This window comes from Lepidochelys olivacea, assembly GCF_965140295.1.
Source record: "Lepidochelys olivacea isolate rLepOli2 genome assembly, chromosome: 7".
Taxonomy (NCBI): domain Eukaryota; kingdom Metazoa; phylum Chordata; order Testudines; family Cheloniidae; genus Lepidochelys; species Lepidochelys olivacea.
In genome coordinates, this window is record NC_140417.1 from 122,758,659 (window position 1) to 122,780,156 (window position 21,498).

Sequence of the window (21,498 nt, forward strand, 5' to 3'; positions counted from 1 at the left end):
TGCTCTGGAGACAATTTCTTCCCCTGAAACACTCGTGGTCATTTCAGAAGTTACTGTTGTGGGCTGTACACTTACACTCCACAGCATTTGAAGTGGGTAGGACAAAGGGACCAAACAGACAAGTTGAGGGGGAGGAGGGTGACTGACAGACATATTTTTTTTTAAAAAAATCTCCCTCGCCCCAGGCAGCTGGGTAATTTAGAAGTGGGGCATGTAGGAGGAATCCAACTCCGGAGAAGGTAACAGCCTGGTGGAACAGTTCACAGCAGGCTACTCCACATGTAAGAATAGGCTGAAAGGACGGGGGCAGACTCCGGTCAGAGCCAACAAATGGGTCTGCAGTTGGAAATTTAAGACTTCGTTTCACAGCATGATAGTTAGCAAGGATTATCGAACAACCTAAGGGAGCCCTGCTGAAAGGAAAGATGTGAGCTATGGTTTGAAAGTAATAAAGGTGAAGTCCCAGTAATCACAGCTAGAAGCCAGGCCAGACCAAGTACAAGACAGTGTTTTTACAAGGGACCTATAAACTGGACTTAGTTTCCACCTGGCACCTGCTCCTATTCTGTGGAGCAGAAGACTGCTGAAGACGAGCCCCCAAGAGGCTGAAGGCCAATGGTTCTAGAACAGAACACACAGGAGCCAGACCAGAAATTACTTCAGAGGATCCCAGCACAGCTTCCCCAGCCCTTGCTTTGCATTTTCATTTCCTGTTTTGTCTGAAGCATCAATGGTGAGGTAGTAGCAGGTGGAGAATGCACTGAAAGTGCCAGCCCTGAACTGTATTTAATTCAATCAGCTTCCTGCCTTGGAGCTGCATGTGAATCATGATCCTGGGCTGCTCCTCAGTCACCTGTGGCTAGTTTTATCTCCGCTTACTCATGCACTGATTTAATTAGAAATGGTCACTGCTCAGCTACAGCTGTTCCATAGGGGGCTGGCCCCCTTCCTACCCTGTCACAGGGTGGCTTTGAGAGGAAGGGAAAGCACTTCCCTTCTGTGTAGAGCATGGAGACAGCAGGGTGCCAAATAGAGGAAAGCTATAGCCAAGGGAGATTAGCCAGATGAGGGTACAACAGCTGGGCTTAGGGGTTATCCTTTGCCACAGGGGGCCCACTGGTGTTCACACCAGTTTTGCTCGAATAATTCAGCCGGTGCTACCCTGAAGGCACTTGTATCCCAAGCTTTAAGATGGTGTCCGGGTCCCACAGCTTTCCCAGAGAACAGACCGCTGCAGGAATGGAGTTGAAGGTGGCTGTGACTCGTTTGGTGCCAGCTGAAGACCAATGTCTGAGCTTTTCTTTGGGAGAATAGACCACTGAGGCGGCAAGGGAGGAAAGCCCAGGAGGAAGGGGAAGTGGTAAAATATCTGAGTACGTCCTAGTCCTTACACACACCCCCCTCTCTCGCTCACAGTGACAGTACTGCGCTCCCTCTCAGTGGGCAGAAGTACACCTGCTCAATGGATTCAGCTACTTTCCTCCCAGAGAAGAGAACTGGCCCAGGGGAGTGGCTGCTCCCTCCTTCCAGGTGTACAGCAGAGCAGAAACGTGACCAGGAGAGCTGACTGGGAGCAGAGCCACACCGGAAGGGGGAGCACTGGCTCCGGCCACTAAGTGTTTATTTGCTAGGAAGGGGAATCCGAGCAGATGGAAAAGCTGTATTAACACTGATGGGGAAGGAGCAGGTAAAGCTTCTGTCAGCAGAACCTTACCTCAAAATGTATGTGCAGGAAGGAGGATTGTGCACCGCTGGGGCTGCGAGTTCACTTGCACTCAGAGCCAACGGCCCAATGTAAAATGAGGGGAGCCAGACACCAGATTTGACACCGTTGAATTCCCTCCTTTCCCCCATGGCCCTCCCCCCACATAAATTTGATAGCCACTGCAAAGAACGGAAGAACCACCAGAGGGATGCAAAGCTGATATTAGGGAAAGGGGAGTGTGAACCTCAAACAGACACACACCAAGGCAAACGTTTTCTGTGCAGAGAGTGCACTATCAGTAACATTCACACACTCCGGTTTCTCTGGAGATGAATGCCAATAACAACCCTCCGGAGAGGGAAAGCCTAGGTTCCCCTATTCCAGCAACAGGTTTTTCAGGCCAGAGAACCAAGTGGGATTTGCCATACTGGGTTGAATTGAAGCAACAGTACTGTAGGCATTTGGAGCGGGGACCATATGGCTGCCTTGCATATGTCCAAGACTGAAAAGCATGCAGTCTACAGTTCAGAGCAGCACCTGTGGGGTGATGTTGCCCAAGGAAACGGGCTTGGAAAGAGACTGGTGCTCCAAGCCCGGCAGAACCTGGAACAGGTCAGATACCAAGGATACAAAAGCCCAGTCACAAGCAAAACCAAAATTGGCACCGTCTGCCCCAAGGGCTGCAGTTTGGATAGGGAGCACCTGCCCAGGCTGCAGTCAAAAGAACTTGGGAGGACACTGGTATTTGGTTTGTGTGCAACAGCTACTGGCGATGAAAGGCCAAAACCTCAGGAACTACAAATCCCACTTGGTTCATGCTGGGAGCTTGAGATCCAAGAGGAGCAATCTAGTCCAGAACTCTTCAGACCAAGCTTAGCAAGCTGAAAAGTGATTCTCCAGCATTAGCTGGTTTGTAAAGCACTCCAGAAACTGCCAATATTAACACACCCAGCCCACACTGAACCGCAGAACAGCAATACAGAAAAGGTAATTTTTAATCAGCTCATTAGGAAATGAAGAATCTGTCAACGTTTGTTAAAAATTACATAAATAAGTTAAAATTTAACCATCAAAAGATACAGACACCTCCAGGCAGTAACGATTACAGCTTCGTTACATCTTGGTCTGAGACCCGAGGCGGCTGTGTCCTGAGGTGAAATGGCAGTAGTTTGGCTGGCTCCACCCTTAACAGCAGAACAAGAGGGGGCACCTAGCTGGTGTCTAACTGAATACACAGCACATACATGATGGGGGAGTTTGGCCTTCACCTGCTCCCCATGCTTTCCTTGTTCTCCTACAGCTGAAAGAGTAGGCGGGTGCTTGTCCACCTCCAGTCAAAACTGAGACCAAATCCCAAAATGTTTTGCATGATGCATCTTGGTCATGATCCAGTTTTGCTGACTCAAGCAGAAATAGATTCAGCATAAACCATTCCGAGACAAACCAGTCAGGGGATTTCACAGATCAACGACCCCTGCTTGCAACCCGGATCAGAACTGTGCTCGCTACAAATGTGTGCTTGTTCTGACCCCAGCGTGATCAAGGCCTTCTGTAGATTTCAACCCCTCTTGCTATCTCGCTCCAGAACTTCTGTTTGGCTGCTGAGCTAGTCAGTCAACCACTAGGACGTGGTTTAAAATAAGACAAGACAAAAAAGTCTAAGCAATTTATCATCAGAGCTGCCATTCTCACTGGTTTAGATACTGCTCTAAATTTTCTCAGCACGTATACTCTCAGATGACATAAAACAAATGTCTATTTACACAGATGAGGTGAAATCCTGCCCCCACTGCAGTCAGTGGGAGTTTTACCATCAACTTCAATGGGCCTGAATTTCACTAATGATAGAAGAGAAGAACTAGGAGTACAAGAAGGGTTGAGCTTCCCCTCCCCAGCAGTGGAGAGGCTCAGTCTTAGGCTCATAATAAGGTTTGTCAGGATGATTTAAAATAGAGTCTCCACTGCCCCCAGACTGGGGCAGACACAGAACTATTCCCCTTACCAGGTACAGTTTGGTTCCATGGAGCTCAATCCTACAGCTCTGGGATGAGGCAGTTCTGTTGATTTCAGGGGGATTACTTGTACTGCAGGGATGAATGCTTTTGTGAACACAGGGCTTGTGTGGTAAGGCCCTGTGCCATCTTACTTACAGGCTGCAAAGAGGAGGGGTTACAGTGCTCAGCACTCTCACTGGGTATGGGTCTTGCTGGTGTACAGGTCCACAACAAAGCTGGTGTTGCTGTATCAATTCCCTTTGGCTCTAGAGCAACCCCTCCCCACATCAGGAGGTCCTACACTGTGTTTAAAAATGGGCTTCAAGAACCATGAGCCATTTAGCAGAGAAAGAAGCAGATAAGCAACCCCCGATGAAAGGCAGTAACACGGGGAAGGTGCCCGTTCACTGCAGGGAGTCTGGCATCACGTTCACACAAGCCTCTGCAGGTTGCGTGAAAGCGATTAACACTGGGACTCTGAGCAAAGAGTTCCCCTCATTTGGGCTCCCAGCTCAATGGGCAAGTCCCCCCAGCTTCTTCTGGGCTGTTGAATGACTTCAAGAAGTGCCACATTTAGTAACATCCCAGGAGAGACTTCTGCAGCTGCAATACGAGTGTTGATCTTGCTAAAGGAATTCTGCTTCACATTAAATGATTCCGGGGAACAGGCTTGTCCTGAACCCGACAGAATGGGCTTGATCTAAGAACTGTCACTTCTCTGCAGTGAATTAGGTGCAAGACATTACGTCAGCAGGGAGTAGCTACACTGAAGAGTCTCAAATCCCAATTCCCAAAAGATTCCCCCATCCCAATTTTTCATGCAGTAAACCCCTTTCTAACTCCAGGGCCCTGCCTCAGAGTCACCACTTCTTCCAGCCCTCCCCTGCCAGAGAATGTCATGCCTGCCCCCTAACTGGCTGCAGGGCCTGGTGAGGAACAGCATCCATGCCCCGAAGGAGATGACCACAATGCCTCTGCAACCCTGCCTGCTCCTGGTGAGCTAGGGAGTGAGAGCAGGGCAGGAGACAGAGGCCTAGTCCACACTAGAAAGGATTGCAGGTAGGGCTACGTGGAGATGCAGCTTGTAGCAACACAAGAATGCTTTTGCCTGTGTGCCTGATACCAGTTCCCTGAACCAAATAAGCTTTATCCACAAAAGCTTTATTTTGCCTGTATAACTGCATCTACACTGGGACTTTTGCCAGTAAAACATAAAATCAAGTCACTCCCTTAACTAGCACACTGGTAACATTTCTAATGCAGAGCTGCCCTGAGCCCAGGTTTCCGGGATGGAACTGCACAAAACCACCATTGGGCTGGCCCAACAGCATCTGCTTTCCCACCGATGCCCCCTGGGGTGAGATACTGCACTAGAGACTGTGTTAGAATGTCTGTCTCCTTTACTCTATGCCACTGTCACCCACCCTCCCTTGAGATCAGCAGCACCTCAGTGGGCCCTGGGTGCAGAAAGTGCAAGACCTAAGACTCCATCTGATAGCCTGAGCAAACACCCCCAATCTGAGCACGCACCAGTCACCCCTGTCTCTGGAGTACCTGCCTGCCAAACCGACTGTCCCCTGGAGCGAGGAAACATCTGCATTGTGAGTATTTCACAGTTGAATTGTAAACGCTTTCAGTTCTTAACCAGCAAGCCCCTTTGTCTCAGTCTGCATCTGCTGGACTGTAGAGAGGCGTAACCACACCCACAGCACAGAGCCAGTGAGAGCTGAAGGGCTCAGGCACATCTAGATCATTTTGATCTCTTGTGATCGACTCTGAGTCAGGCTCTGGCGCTGGGACTTGACCGTCTGGAGACGCCTTCCATGCAGGCTGAACTGCGACCAGCTGAGGAGCTGCAGTAATGCACATGTGATAGGGATGAAGACGAGGAGGTAAAAGCAGCCTTGGCGCAGAGTTGGTTCCCAGGCTGCATTGGATGCCAACTTTGGTTGGGCGCTCACCACGTTGCTCAGAGGGGCCCGCTGGAAAATGTCATAACCTGAGGCCAAAACAGTTTGTAAGACTCAGCTAGAAACTGTAAAAATGCCACACACCTTCAGACCACCATGGAGCTCACCACACCTCCCTCAGGGGTCTGGGCTTCACAGCCACCGAACACAAGGTCCCATAGCCCAAGCAACTCTCAGTGCAATTCAGATACAGTGTCCCTGGGATAACAATGCACAGGCGGAGGGGTGCAGATCTTGCTAGGGAGGAGTTCAGCACAGGTGTGGGGAGATGGATTAGTATCAGATCTCTATCTCACAGGCCTGGGTTCAAATCTGATGTCTCTCAACATGAGAGGTAGGTGGTGGTGTCAAGCTAATCCTTCACTGAAATGCAGCACATGGATCCTCACTGGGCCATGGGTCCAGTACGAACGCCCACAGTGAGTCACTTCAACCACTTCCCACCCAGCTGGTCTCCCATACAAATACTGCCCAGGCCTTCCCCTGGTCAGGTTATTAGCTCTGACAGTACCGCCACAGGTGGCATGGGTGCAAAGGTACATGGAGTGTTAACTTAGACAACCTGTTAAGTAATAAAACATCCTGTAGACTATGTTGCCAGTGGACCTTGTCCAAGTATTTCACATCACAAAAGCCAGCAGAGGCACTCATCTCAGCCCCACCCTACTGCTGTCCCCAGACAACACTTCCTACGTCACTTACCAGTATAAGTACAGAGCAACCAGGTGCCAATCAGGGGGGCAAAGGTCTGGCCTGGCTTGGTTACCAAGGCAACCATCCCAAACAACAGCGCTGAGGCAGCCTGCTTCCTGCGGTTCAAGACAAAATCCTCATCCACCAGGTCAGTGACAACCAGGTTCAGCAGCTTGCACGTTCCTTCTGTGAACACCCGGTTACTGCGGAGCACAGCAGAAAGGGCATTACACAGCCGAATGTGGAAACAGGGAGCACTTAAATACAGAGAGGGCTGTCACAGAACCATGCTGCTTTGCCTCTCCCTAGCACCTGCCAGCCACTTTACATGAAGTTTAACATCAAACACCCCTCTGAGGCGGGTACTAGCCCCATTCTACAGCTGGGGAAACAGGCACACAGAAAGGACTTGTCATCACAGAGCTGGGAACTGAAACCAGTGCTCCCAAGTATCAGACTAGCGCCCTAGCCACAAGCCCAGCCTTCCTCCCACCAACCCGGAACTACAAAGATGCAGTTGATCCAGAGAACAACCATTTGCCTCGTCTTGAGCACTTGAGTCCATTGTACAGCCTGCTGACCTGTGGTGGTTCACCTGGTCCAGGGACAGTCCTGCCAGGAACAGGTCACATGGCAATGCCCACAAATTGAGTTCACACACCAGATGACAGTATGTTTGAAAGCAGCTGCCCTTAGTCATCCCTGCTTATGTGAGGACAGTCCCACACACCAGAGCCAAGCCAGCATTTGCAGACACAGCCCGATTTTTGAGAAGAGCATGTTATTTCCTCATTTGTTCTTAAACAAGGTTTTTATGAAGTGTGGTGTAATCACGGATTGTTCAGTTCATCTTGCTCAGTCCATCGGAGGTGAGGGAGTTCTGAAGGGACAACACGATCTAGTGGTTGGACCACTTGGTCAAGACTCAGGACTCCTGGGTTCTACTCTCAGTTCTGACAGTGACTTGCTGCATGACCATGCCTCACCTGTACACCTGAGATTCACCAGCTGTAAAATGGAGATGCCTCATAGCCTCCCTGGGGTGGCTAACCACCTGGACAGCTTCCACCAGCTCACCTATAGGCACAGAGGTCAATGAAACCCTAGATAAGCAACTTACCTGGCTATGAAGATGCAGAGCAGATACACCTGGTCGGGTCCAGCTAGAAGCATGATGATGCTGAGAGCCAGTTTCAGGAAGAAGAGCCCTCGCACCACTGCGTAAACCCCACATCTTTGACAGAGAGACAGAAAATAGAGGTTGTTGAGATGAGGGGCGATGTAGGAAATACCTGCGGAGAGAGGCAAACAGTTCAAGGGAGTTTCAGCATCTGGCAGTGCCTTGAGACCGAGCAGAGACAAGACAAGGCACAGTTCATCCAGCAGGGCATTAGAAGGAAAACCATAGAACAGCTAGACTTTTAAACTGAGTGAGTTTGGGGATAACGGAAGTACTCAGCCCTTACATGGTACTTTCTACGTCCCAAGCACTGCACAAAGATCTTCACCACCCTCCCGTGAAGGAGGCAAGTGTTATCCCCATTTCACAGATGGGAGCATTGCGAGGTAAGTCAGACGACATGGCAGTGCCAAAGCATCTCAGCCCTGACCCAGAGACAACCCTAGTATTCCAGAGCTGAACCGCCATTGAACCTTGCAGTGCCAATCAGGCAGATCTGGGTGGCAGCTTGGGTACGTTCCAACAGCAACTAAGAGAAAGTGACTGAGCTCATGGTCTTGTCCCCTGGGTTCAACTCCAGACCTGGGTTTGCAGAGCTGACCAGATCTAGGTCTCTCTCTCACACATGCACCTGTACATCTGTGAAACCCAGGTCAGAGATCCAATGCCTGCCTCTCCCCATCCTGCCCCTGAAAAGTGTTAGAGATTATTTCTTGTGTGTCTGTGAAGGGAGGGGAAAGTCTAAGATCCAAGATGGTTGCAGCAATGGCTCCATCTGGGGATAGGTAGGCCAAGTGTCACTCCTGGAGCCCTGAGAAAAGAGTGCACCTTTCTCCCGAGTCTCAGTGCTTTCGAAGAAAGAACCCAGGGCTGAGCCAAGTACCAACCCATCAGCTCTAGGGTGCTGCTTACTCCAGTTCCCCTCGCAAGCTCACCTAGTAGGAAGGATCCTGTAGAGAGAGAGATCCGATCTGACAGCAAGTGTTCCAAGAAGAGAGGGAAGAAGTTGCTGTTAAAGTGGCAGTGAAAAACCTGTGACAAAACAGCACAAAGATTAACTGACCAGCAATACTCAGAGCAAGAAGAGGAAGCCTAAGCCAATAGTGTGCTAGGCTCCACTCCACTAGGAGTCTAGTGCCAGGGTAACATGCAATTCTTACAGGTAGGATCTGTCAAGCAGAGAAGTTGGCATCAGAGCATTTGTATAAATAAAGCACGCTGTCTGCAGAGCCATCTGCACCCGCCTCTGAGAGCCATCAGTTACACCCTTGTACCCCATGAGACAGATGGCCACCATGAATGGCCCAAAGCCAGGCCAGGCCAGCTCAGCAGCTACACTGTGCATTACTGTGTGGGAAAACCAAACCCTCAGAGACAACTGAGGCTGCAAGTGCTGCAACGATGCTGTGGAGAGCGTTCTGTTTGGCAGTCATCTCTGTGGGCACCTAGCTGAGGACTAGCTCTGAGTAGAGCCCAGTGGCTGTGACATGAACCTCAGGAATGTGGGGGAGGGGGGAGAAGGGGAGGTTCAGTGCTCTCACAGGAAGGCTGGGAAAAAAACGTGTTTCCAAGCTGTTCTCAAAGGCATTCGATGATAGGAACTAGGATTTCTCTGGCCATTGCTTTTGCACTAGTAATTCTCCCCAACAGCCATGATAAGGCATTAAAATGCAGCATCCTTGTTAAACTGCACGTGATGGTCTCTGAAGGGCTGAGAGTTTCCACTCTTTAGTGAAGCAGGAGCTCAGCCTACACTTAATCACCCCTCTTGGCTGTAGATGGAAGAGTAAGACCCTCAGACTCCACAGGGAATCCCCCCGTAACAGAACAGCTGGCTGATGCGAAGCCACACAAGCATGTGCAGAAAGCACCAAGAGGAGTTATGGCATTATTCAGACACCACTACTTTCCTCATAAGGAACCAATATCCTTTTGAATCAATTTCAGACTGGCTTGGCTAACAGCTCTCATCCGAATCACTAGGTTAGAGCGTCCGTGCTACACCTACCTGTACTAGGTTCATACAGACGAACCAGAGGAAGTTGTGGTGCCGGGACAGCTGTTTGAGATACTCTCCCAGCGTAATCCTCTTCTCCAGCGGGGCAGATGGTTGCTCAATGTACAATCTACAGGGACAATGAAACCACTCTTATTGTTTCTGCACATGTGAGAATGTCTGTTATCCCCCTTCCTCTGCACTCCCAAGGGGCTTGTAAACTCAGTGCTCCCTGCTTTGCTCAGAAGTGTATGCACTGATGCAATGCTGGCTACTTTCCTCATCCTACCATTCATCTTCTCTGTTCACGGAGCAAGTCAGAAGCTGGCAGGATATTTGCTCCTTGATGGAAGCCACAACCAGAACCAGGGTCATCAAAAACTTGGAATATTTGCCTAGTGAGTCAGCAACTCAAATCTGCACCAGTAAGAGCATCCCTCCCCCGGGCAGCTATTACAGTCCAATACAGATTCTTACTACTCTAGTCCCAATCTTTATTGTTCGTTTTATTGTGGAACCACCTACAGGATGTGAGGCACTGCACAAACAAAGACAGTCCCTGCCCTAAAGTGCACTTATAATCTAAGTTTACGAGATGAGACAAGTGGATACAACAGAGGGGGCAGCGCGAGGGCACAGTGAGTTATGAACACTGGAATGAGCAGTATGCAGACGCCAGCTGCTTAGCGAGTGTCAGGCAGTAAGACAGACAAGAAAGATATATTTACTTTTTCCATCCTCATGATAAAGGGAGAGCAAGTACATTTCTATGACAATGCTGTGTGGACATTTTAACAGGCACAGACCTTTTACTATAAGTGTATACTCTAGAAATTAAGGGATGGACAAAAAGTTACCTGTAGCTTCCATCTGCCACCAAGAACAGGACTACTGTCAGCAATGCATTCACTAGTGCTATGCCCCAGCCTAGTTTCAGATGTCCCATGAGATGGGGATTGCACAACCCTTTCCTTGGAAGCCTATTCACAGCCCAGGAGATCTCAGCATTAGGATACCTTTCTTGGTCATCAGCCTAAATCTTCCTTCTCTTAAATTCATCCCATAATTCCCCAATTATACACAATTCGAGTAATTCCCCTTTTCCTCACTGGTATTTACACTTACATACTTGTAGGGAGACATGAAAACCGCCTACCAGTCGTCAGCTAGCCAAGCTAGACATAAAGAGCCCATTTTTTAGTCAGCCAGTCACATAACTGTGTGCAGAACTACATATGCAACTACTGAAGTGCAATACAGATGGGCTCTCAGGCATCTGTAAGCAGGATACTCCCAACACCACACCTACTCAGGATAGCTGCACTCAGCTTAAATATGCTTTCTGGCATGTGCAATGGCACATCTGAGTTTAAGAGACTAGTTAGCGTGGGCCAGTTTTCTAAGTCTTTCCTCAGGACTCTGTCCCTCTATCGCCTTAGGTTTTCTGGGTTGTTGTTGTTTGTTTTTGGCTACTCTGAATTTTGAAGGGACGAAGCTACAGCTGTCGGGTAAAATTTTCAAAAATGCCTAAACGACTTGGGCTTCTTAGGTTCCCATTTTGAAAAGTGATCTACACTTGGAGCTGCGGGTACAAGTCCCAGCAAATTGAGCTAGCACGCTAAAAAGAGTGTAGTCACAGCGGCAACAGGGACTAGCTACCCCAAGTATGAACCCATCCGAGACTCAGACCCACAACATCAGATGGGCATTTATCTGATGCTATGTAGTTTGGTGCCACTTACTCTTTTAAAGTTGACTCTTGGTCCCATTTCACTTCAGTCTCAAATCGTTGTCTTAGCAGCCACGTTGCCAGAGTAAATCCAGCAACAGAGCAGAGAGCCAGCACCACACAAAATATCCGGAAAGAAAAGAAGTCTTCTTTGTTCCACACTGCATAGGACATGAAGACAGAGAAGGAACCGATGGCACTAAAAAGCGAGCAGTAGAAATTTAGGCTAGTCCTGTCCTTTGCAGAAACAGCCAGGTCTGCGAGCAAGGCATTGTGGTTGAGATCCACCATGGTAAGAAAGCTGTCATAGAGGCAGAGGCAGAGGAGGAACTGCAGACCTGGATGGGCCCACGAAACCCAGAAAGCCAGGAAAGAGATGGCAAAAAGGGGCCCATTGCGGCTCAGTGCCTGAAGTCTCTTAAGAATGACTTCTGGTGAGGAGATCTCCACCCCTGACCTGCAAGAGAAGAGAAAAACTTTGGTCACAATTCCTGGGAAGTGTCCCTGCCACACCCTCTATTCCCTTATAGGAAAGGCTCAGAGGGCAGTAGAAGCGATCTCAACACTGCATTTGTCAGGGCAGTAAGTGTCTTTGTTCAGCTCCCATCTGGCTCTGTTAATGTGAGGAGATAACAGGCCCCAACACCAGGAACATAAGCAAACACACAGGAGTGAACAGAGCCCTTCTTGGCAGGCCAGCACTGTCTGCTTCACAACAATGCAGATTGTTCAACGGGTTACAACAGTGTAGCTCTGTCTCACTCTAGGGGACGGACCATGCATCGGGGTTTGTACGTCAGCTATTGACTCCAAGTTTAATGGGACTTAACTCAAGCAGCAGAGGCTCGTGCTTTTAGATCCAGAGTTCCAGACTCAGTCCCGCAAGGTGACTTGACTGGGGGCATTAGGATAACTATGCTTGTGGATGACCACCTCCTCCTCCACACACTGAAGTGATGGACAAGCAGCACCCAACCCTGAAGCCACAACGGCAACATCCAACTTTTCAGGATACCATGAGCAGAGGAGTTTAAGATTTTCATACCTAGGTGATATTCCTCTTTGAACAATCAGTCTTTTTAAGGTGACATTTTCACATGATCTTTTCCAGCCTACTCTGAAGATATTAACTTTCCAGCATTTAACGGAGGATATGAATGGCAAAAACTTACTGATGTGTGCTAAGAAATACCCGGTCACTCAACCAGCCAAACAGAGGGTCATTGAGGCTGTTCCAAATGAGAAACACTGTCTAGAAAAGAGAGATACAATAGTGAGACAAGCCACAATGAATCACTTTAGCAGTCAAGTCTTGTTATTGAGGTAACCAGCATCCAGATGGGGACCCATTACAGTTCTTTGGGATAACAACCAATTGGTACTGGATAGTGATAATGTACCACCCAACATATGCCTTGTCACTATACTGCAAACCCCCTTTCTGTGCCCATACTTTACCTTTTCAGGCTGAGAGTCATACTCTTTAATGGCTTTATGTTGTATAAAAAAAAAAATCTACTGGCAAATAGGGTTACACCACCCATTTTCATACATGACTCAAAGTCACGTTTGAACTCATGCTTTGGGAGGTGATGGAATAATGCACAGAGGCCAACATTTTCAAACCTGGGTGCCTAATGTCAGGTACCTAAATCTAGACACAGGCACTCAAGAAGTCTCATTCAGACTCATTCAGTGCTGTGTTTCATCGCCGCTGCGTGTAGTCTGAAATTTGCTGGGATTCTCCAAGAGGAAAGGCACTCTTTAAAATGCAAGTTGCTGGTGTTTATACCCCAGCTGACTATCTTTGTAGATTTGTATGAGTGAGAAGTGCTAGGTCACCCAATCTAGCCCTAATACCACTAGCTCCTTTATCACTTCCTGCCAAAAAAGAAATTAAGCTACCAAAATGTTCTCCCATATTCTAACCTGATGCTTTGGTTTCAGATCATACTGAATATCCTGAGAACAGTAGGAAAACATATGTCTCAGAAACTTACCTCCCCAATCCAAAAGGACAGTTTATCGATCTTGTAAACAGAAACAAAGGTATCCACGTAATATAGGAGGAATACATTGTGCAAAATGGAAACAAAGAGGGACAGGGACCCATATATCACAGCAGTGGGTAAATTAAAGAGACAACCCAACAGTCGCAAACCCATGTTGGTTCATTCAGAGTACTTCAGCCTTCCAGATCATCTCCATTTCAGGTGGGACACCTTCCCCCAGCATCTGTTGACTTTTGTTGGGGGCCAGTCCATTGTTCCTCCTGTTGAAAAAAAATATATAGAATTAAGTCAATCCATTTATTTAAAAAAAAAAACAACCAACCCACAAAATCCACCCACCCACCCAAATGTAAGCTTTACCAGCCAATACAAATCAAGTCAGAATTAGATTGCTTTGCTCAGTTGTTCAAAGTGGATTTAAATGGGATTTAAAAGGCTAAAGGCCATCTGCTGTGGTAACGCCATTCCCTTAAGCTGAGTTATCATTTGGACCAAACTATCGGACTAGATCAAGGGCTCTCCTTGGTTCAGCTGTTTACTAGTAGGAATACTGACAGTTTTTATATACTGTACTTTAATGTTCTTTGTTGTCTGGCATAGAGTAGATTAGCTATTTCAATACTTTAAGGCAAGAACACAAGCGGAAATAGGATTTATGGTTGCATACAGAAACAGTCTTCAGAAGACCGAACTAATCGCACATATTTTTAGATAGTCAAATTGAAGGAGAAGAGAGTTACCAGGGTGAATTTTAGACTCAAAAACAAATGCCAGTAAACCAGCAGGAATAAGCCCTAGTTCAAGCAGGTGTGATACAGTCAGACACATGCACACTTCTTTCACAAAGCACCTCAATCATAACTTGCTACAGCTAGTCTCGCTCAGACAGAAGTTACTTAATTTTGAATTATATTGTAGTTTTGTGATGTGGAAAGTCAATACCAGACCGTTGTAATACCTAGTTGACACCACCATGTTACAGGACATAAACCACTTCGGAATCCAGGTCCCCAGAAGGAGGAAACAGAGGTTTCTGTTTCTCACACAATGGGGCCTTGAATCTTGATTAGGGCCTCTAGTCACTACTGCAATACAACTAAACCCACTGGCATGTCCTCATTCCCTTACAGAAGGAAGTTAAATATATTGACAGTTAAGAGAACTGCATCTTCAGCACAAAAAGTTGAGTCCCAAGGATTGCCTGATGGCACTTATGGAAAGAACTCACATTTTATTAAGCTAACTTGCAGATGAACATAAGCACTGTCATTTCTGTAGTATTAGCAGTGTAAGAAGTCCCTTAACAGTGAAAGTAACTCATTTAAAGGCCAGGCCAGCTCCCACTGGAGTCTGGTATCTTCCTGTTGACTTCACTAGGAGTTGCATCAAGCCTAGATCAAGGGAGGAAGGAAAAAAAAAGTCAAGGGCTGGGATGAAACTTGAGGGCAAAATTCCAGACCCATTCAACATTTACCAGAAGTCAGGAGCGTAAGCACTTTATGGCAAACGTAAGAATGGCTATCTGCCCAGCCCAAGGAATGCTCAATCACTTCCTTCTAACTCATTCATCGTACGCAGCATTTATTCCAGTTACATTGTTACACAGAGGTTTAATATCCCACTTGGAGTCAAATACTCAGTTTTGCAATTAGATCTAACTTCAACATAGTCCATATCAGGTGTTAGGAGTTAAAGCTGTAATTCTGTATTGATACCATATTAAAAAACAACAACACCACCACCACCTCCAGAGTGGAGAACAGATCTTGGAAGGGAATTCTACTAGATAATAAGCATTTATTTATAGACAGACATGCTGACAAGCCTCAAGTGGGGATGTTTTTTTAATTTGGGGGGGATTAACAAGGGATCAAAGATTGTATGACATCTCAAATTATATCCAGATAAAACACACATTGCCTCATTTAATCTAGCACTGTTTTTCCCAAAAACGTAATCTGAAAGAAGAGGATACGTTGATATCCTAAAAGGAGGTTTTCAATAGCACAAAGGTGCTTTACCCGTGTAATCAAGGAAGTGGTTTTTAAATAACAGGGTTAAAAGCCATAATTTAGCTGTCCTTTGATTGGCATACCTTTACTTTAGGATGCTTATGGAATGACATAGAAAACACTGAATATGTATAATGTCAAAGTCACTTCTGGTCACCCTATGTGAATATAGATTAGCAGAAACAGAAGGGGTCCAGCGAATGGTGACAAAAGCGACTGAAGATCTGGAGTGACTTCTGAGGATGGACTAGAGATCAGGACTGTTTAGTCTAGAGGAAAGATGATTAATAGGGACGTGGTTAACGTATATAAAATAAGGAACGGAACAGAGAAGGTAAAATTGGAGGTTTCATTTTATCCTCAACACAAAAACATGCAAGGAGATTGAAAAAACAAGAACATTCAAACTAAGCAAAAAACTCTCTCTTCCCTCCCCAAGCTACACACATGGAACCTATTAACCAGAGGAACTCAAGAAAGTAGAGGCCACAAGCACAGTAGGATTTCACCTTTATACATAGAGGGAGAACTTCTGCAGTTACATTAGATGAACTAAAGCGGGACATCTTTTTATCCCATCAGTCCCTCTTTCTAACGGAGGTTTGGAAGACACACTCTCCGTGGATGGGTTATTCCATTATTCCCCCTACTGCAGGGGTTTCTTTTGCACCTTCTGCTTAGACATTTAGAGTGAAATGCTGGCCCATGAGAGTCAATGGGGCCACAATTTCACCCCTGGCATTGGGAACTGGATTTACGGGACCATTAGTCTGGTAATTCCTATGTCCTTCACTGAAAGCATCCTGAATATTCTTGATTACATTTAATCAAGTTACTGCACTTTTGCTAAGAAATCAAAGAGGAAGTCATTCAGGGTCCGTGTTGGCTCTGCACAGTTAAAGATCACACAGTACTCCCCCATCTGTAATATCAACCTGTCTGCTGCTGCACAACAGAAGTAAGCAGAAGACAGCCATGTAAGTTACAACTCTCTCATGAAAGTACTTCTGGGGGAATTCTGTGCCACTGCATGTGTGCAGAATTCACATCCCCTGCAGATTTCTTTGCTTCCCCACAGAAAAATGACCCTCTGACAGGGAAACAAAGGGAAGCCACGAAAGCGGTCATGTGCCGCTCCCCAACAGCGTGGGTGCATCCGGTGCAGCAAGCAAAGACGTAAATCACTGGGGGGGACATGCCCCAGCCAGTGGTTCCTAGCCTGTGCCAGGCTCAGCTGCTAGTCCCAGCAGGGCTGGGAAAGATGGGACTTCCTCTTCCCCTGCAAGGAGCGACCAGGGTCAGACCACCCGCTGAAACCTTTTCAGCTGCAGGAAGCTTCACACCCACCTCCTTCCTGCCCCCATTGCTCCTCAGCCATCAGGGGGAGGGGTCACTGTATGGGGAGCTGCTCTCCTGTCCACCCAACCCCTGTGCATCCGGACCCACTTCATACCCAGATTGCCCCGCCAAGCCTCACTCCCTGCACCCAGAACCCTCCCACTGAGCCCCTGACACCAAAGCCACACCCCAACAAGCCTCATCCTCTGCATCTGGAGCCCCCCTGCCCCCACACCCCCCTGCCAAGTCCCATCTCCCTGCATCTGGACCCCACCCCTGCATCCAGACTGCCCCACAACACTTGAACTCCCACTCCTATCCCATCTGCACCTGGACCACCCTGACTAGCCCTCCGCACCCAGACCCCCCCGCCCCACTGAGCCCCATCAAGTCAGCACCTGGACCTGCACCCCATCTAGCCAGCACCCAGACTCCCCACTGCTGAGCCCCAACCACCTTCACCTGGACCCCCCCGCAGAGTCCCATTGCCTCTGAATCCAGAACCCCCCCACCAGTGAGCCCTTGTTCATCCAGATCCCCCTCCATACCCAGACACTCCCCTCCCCCAAGCTGCCCACAACCAGATTTCCCCACACAACCCCTATCACCCCATACCAAGCCCCTCCACACTTGGATCCTGCTGGGCTGAGCCTGCCTGTCTACATCTAGTGTGCATAGCATGGACGGGCAGGTCTGGCCATATTCTATGATTCTATATTCTATGATTCTATGGCCCTTGCAGTGTGTGCAGCTTCACTGCTGAGTCTATGTCACAGGGTGGGGACTGCAGGGTGATCTCCCACCTCTGTGCAGTCAGTGGCCTGTGTGCCCCGCTGCCATGCTGGAGCCTCCAAATTTTGTCAATAAATGTGCAGAATTCTTAAATTTTTGGCACAGAATTCCCACACAGAATGGAAGAGGAGAGAATCTGGAGGAGAAACCATGTGCTGCTACAGTGTGCAGAGAAAAACCAAAACCATCCCCCACTGTGCTTGATTCTGATCTCATGCACACCAGTTTCATACTGGGGTAATGCCACTGAAGTCACCCAAGTTATTCCTGATTTACCAGTGCAAGCATAGCATCAGAGCTATTTTATCTGGCCATACAGGATATCCCCATTGAGCCCAAAATGATGCTGTCCACCGTACTAAGTTTTATTCCCATGTATTCTCAGACTAGAAGAATCTCCCTACTACTTTGACTCAATGTGAGGCTGTACTAAATCACAAACATTTAGTGAGAAAACAGAGGGCTTAAAGTCTCCAATGCTGTCAGCATCTGTCACAAGCACGAACAGAATTCCCTGTCTTGCGAAGTGGAGCCCTGTATCAGAGCAAAGAGTCACTCCAACACTGTACATCACCCTGAATTTGTAAAGGCAACAGAGCTACTGGAGCTTCCACAGACGTTCCCTTTTGCCATTTACACATCATACTGCTGATTTAAGTAAGCAAAGCTTTTTACTCTTCTTCTCTGAGACGCCATCACAGATGTATAATCTCTCACAGACGGTTAAAGCATTGACATCTGTAAGCAATTAAAGTTTGTTTGGGTAGTCGGGAGGTCATTCATTTTTTCCATTTGTAAATGTGTGGATGAAAGGAATAAAATGATAAAGAACTTGCGTGTAAAGAACTTAACTGTGTTCCGAGAGCCGTAAAAGCACTACGTTTAAATTTGCCACGCTGCTATTTTTATAGTCTTTTCCCTTGAGTAAAGTTACTTGTGACATATTTCAAAACTTTTCAATATTCAGCATCAAGAAATAAGGGCCAGAAGAGTTTCAAGAGAGGCAGATCTGTCAGTTATTCTGAATCTCATAAGCACAACTACCAAGCTGGAATTTTAAGTTAAAAAACAATATACACATCAGTTTCAGTTTCAGAAACTTTAGCTTTTGCAAAGTTTGCATTTAGTACATATGCTTCACTCCTGCCAGTTACAGTCTATTCTCTAAGAAGGCAATGTTCATACATAAAACACCTGGAAGGCACTGCCTTTCTTACAAAGGATGTTAGCAGATTGTAGCTGGCATTGCATTTTAGGATTCTTGCAACATATGGCCTAGTTTTCTAGCCAGTCACAGAGAGAGCGCAAACAGGTAACAAGAAAAGGAGTACTTGTGGCACCTTAGAGACTAACACGTTTATTTGAGCATAAGCTTTCGTGAGCTACAGCTCACTTCATCGGATGTGTAGCTCACGAAAGCTCATGCTCAAATAAATGTGTTAGTCTCTAAGGTGCCACAAGTACTCCTTTTCTTTTTGTGAATACAGACTAACATGGCTGCTACTCTGAAACAGGTAACCACCATTCCATACACCCCCTTCCTACTCCACACATTGTTACCTTGGGACTCTCCAGAGCACGGAAGGCCTCATACAAGCTTTCCATAAAGGGCAATTTTCACCTTTTACAATAAATTTACCTTTATTGTATTAAATGACTTGTTCATCACTGAGCAGCAGTTTATACTTTTTATCTAAAATCTATGGAGATTTCTAGGCAAAAAAGAAACAAAAAAACTTTAAACTCTGATGTGATTGATTCTTTCAATCTTAATGCAGTCAAAAAAGCCTTGAATTTGTTCTCCCTTCTTGTGAGAAAGATACAAGGTTAAAATCCCCTGAGAAGTCCACCGCAAAGTTCCTCCTTTACAAAAAATCCACATTTAATAGTTAAGTTCACCCAAACAACCTTAGCTTTCCCTCAAGCACCACCCCCAGAGCAAAACGAAACTCTAAGACAGTCTGGTCCATCTTCCATAAAACCATTAATACGTTCTTTATTCTTAACTTCATGAGCCTGTGGGATGGATGGATAAAGCTGTTGCAGAGTTTCTAACTGTTCTCAAGGGGGCACTGGGGTCAAGTGCTACAGCTGTGGATTCAATTGCAAGTCACCTGTGAAATCTTAACTCCTCTATGTTTCTTCAAGAGTCCATTGGGCAGTCATTGCTAACGCAGGTAGATTTTACAGAAAAGCACTGATGGGATACCAACTGACAATACTAACAAACTCTCAGAAAATAGGTTCCTTCTGTAACTGGGTTTTTATAAAGCAATGGAATGTGTGTGCGGTAATGTGATACCAACTGGCTCAGACAAGGAAGAACACAAATAAGGAAACATATCACATGCACTTTAATTGCTAAGCACAACAGTGAGGCACCCAGCTGGTTTACTTAGCCAGCCATATGACATCCCCGTATTGGAGGAAATTGAACATCTCCTTTCTTTTATAACTATGCAATCATGCTTCTGTCAAACTAGTTCACACCCTTAATGATGTTCACTGGTGCATTCATAACTTTGTGCTACACAGATTATATAATTCACACGATTTGTATTAGTTGATGTTCTGCATTAACATGGTTTTATGGACAACCGGTCTTGTCAAACAAACCCATGTCATTATTTGGGAAGATCACAAGTTTGGTTGATAAAGGTAACTGCATAGATGCAAAATACTTAGATTTTTATAAGGCACTTGACTTCACACCACATGACAGCTTGATTAAAATTAGTATTACATAACAAAAAGCACATGTTAAATGGATTAAGAACTGGCTGACAGATCTCAAAAAGTAGTTGTCAATATAGAATCACCACTGAACGGGAGGGTTTCTAGTGATGTTCCACAAGAATCAGTACTTGGCTCAATGCTATTCAACATTTTCATCAATGATCTGAAAGTATACAGAAAATCACAGCTGATATCATTTGTGAAGGACAGAGACAGGCAGAGTGGTAAATAATGAGGAGGAGAAGGCAGTCATACAGACCAATCTAGATTGCTTGATAAGCAGGGTTGATTCAAACAAAGTGTATTTTAATACAGCCAAATGCAAAGTTATACATCTAAGAATAAGGCATGCAGCCCATCCCTACAGAATGGAGGACTGTATCCTGGAAAGCAGAGATTCAAAAAAGGATTTGGGGGAGTACTGAACAGGAGTAGGAAGGCAATTTTACCTTTGTACAGCATTGTGGTGAGACAAATACTGGAATACTGCATATAGTGCGTGTGTCCACGTTTTAAAAAGGAAGTTGAAAAACTGGACAGGATGCAGAAGAGTCAAAAATTATTCAAGGGCTGGAGAAAATGTCTTGTCGTGAGCAATTTCAAGACCTTGAGCTGTTTAGGTTATCAAAAAGATTGAGCACTGCCTTGATTATAGTATATCGGTAGCTTCATGGGGAGGAAAAAAAACCAAACAAAAAAAACACCAGGTGCTGCTAATGCAGAGAAATCTTGCAGAGAAAGACATAACAAGAACAAGTGGCTGGAAGCTGGCACCAGAAATGTTCAAACTAGAAACAAGGTGCAAGTTTTTAAACAGTGAAAGTGATTAAGCTTTGGAACAAACTACCAAGGGAGGTGGTGAATTCTCAACTCTTGATGTCTTCATAGCAGGACAGAGTCTTTCTGGAAGATTCGCTTTAGTCAGACAGATTATTGAGCTCAATAAAGGATAACTGGGTGAAATGTAATGACCTGTGATATACAGGTCAGACTGGATAATCTAACAGTCCCTTCTGGCTCTAAGCTCTGTAAACGTAGGAATCTTCTATCAGAGACAGAGCAGGTGAGGTAATCTCTTTTACCGGACCAACTTCTGTGGTGAAAGGGACAAGATTTTGAGATCCCCAGAGCTCTTCTTTAGGCCTGAAGAAGCCGACAGACATTCAGGCCCTAAGAAGAGTTCTGTGGGGCTCAAAAGCTTATTCCTTTCACCAGCAGAAGTTGGTCCACTAAAAGATGTTCCCTCACCCACTTTGTCTCTCTTGTATCCCGGAAACAACATGGCTACAACACTGCAAACAATGAAGCTTATTTTGACAGCCACAGCCAAGGGTTTGAGAA

General features: G+C 46.5%; 1 protein-coding gene across 6 annotated transcripts in view; it reads right to left on the reverse strand.

The window, feature by feature from the left end:
• Window positions 1-2,682: 2,682 nt before the first annotated feature.
• MFSD13A (major facilitator superfamily domain containing 13A) overlaps window positions 2,683-21,498 on the reverse strand; it is a 52,827-nt gene continuing 34,011 nt past the window's right edge. For all 6 annotated transcript variants that reach the window (XM_084634167.1, XM_084634162.1, XM_084634163.1 and 3 more), the window contains exons 2-9: window positions 13,268-13,539; window positions 12,440-12,519; window positions 11,281-11,724; window positions 9,551-9,668; window positions 8,478-8,574; window positions 7,483-7,654; window positions 6,372-6,565; window positions 2,683-5,698 (exon numbers count right to left, since the gene is read on the reverse strand). In XM_084634167.1, coding sequence (XP_084490293.1) covers window positions 5,445-5,698; window positions 6,372-6,565; window positions 7,483-7,654; window positions 8,478-8,574; window positions 9,551-9,668; window positions 11,281-11,724; window positions 12,440-12,519; window positions 13,268-13,432 — 1,524 coding nt within the window. In that variant the 5' untranslated portion in view covers window positions 13,433-13,539 and the 3' untranslated portion in view covers window positions 2,683-5,444. The remainder of the gene's footprint in view (window positions 5,699-6,371; window positions 6,566-7,482; window positions 7,655-8,477; window positions 8,575-9,550; window positions 9,669-11,280; window positions 11,725-12,439; window positions 12,520-13,267; window positions 13,540-21,498) is intronic.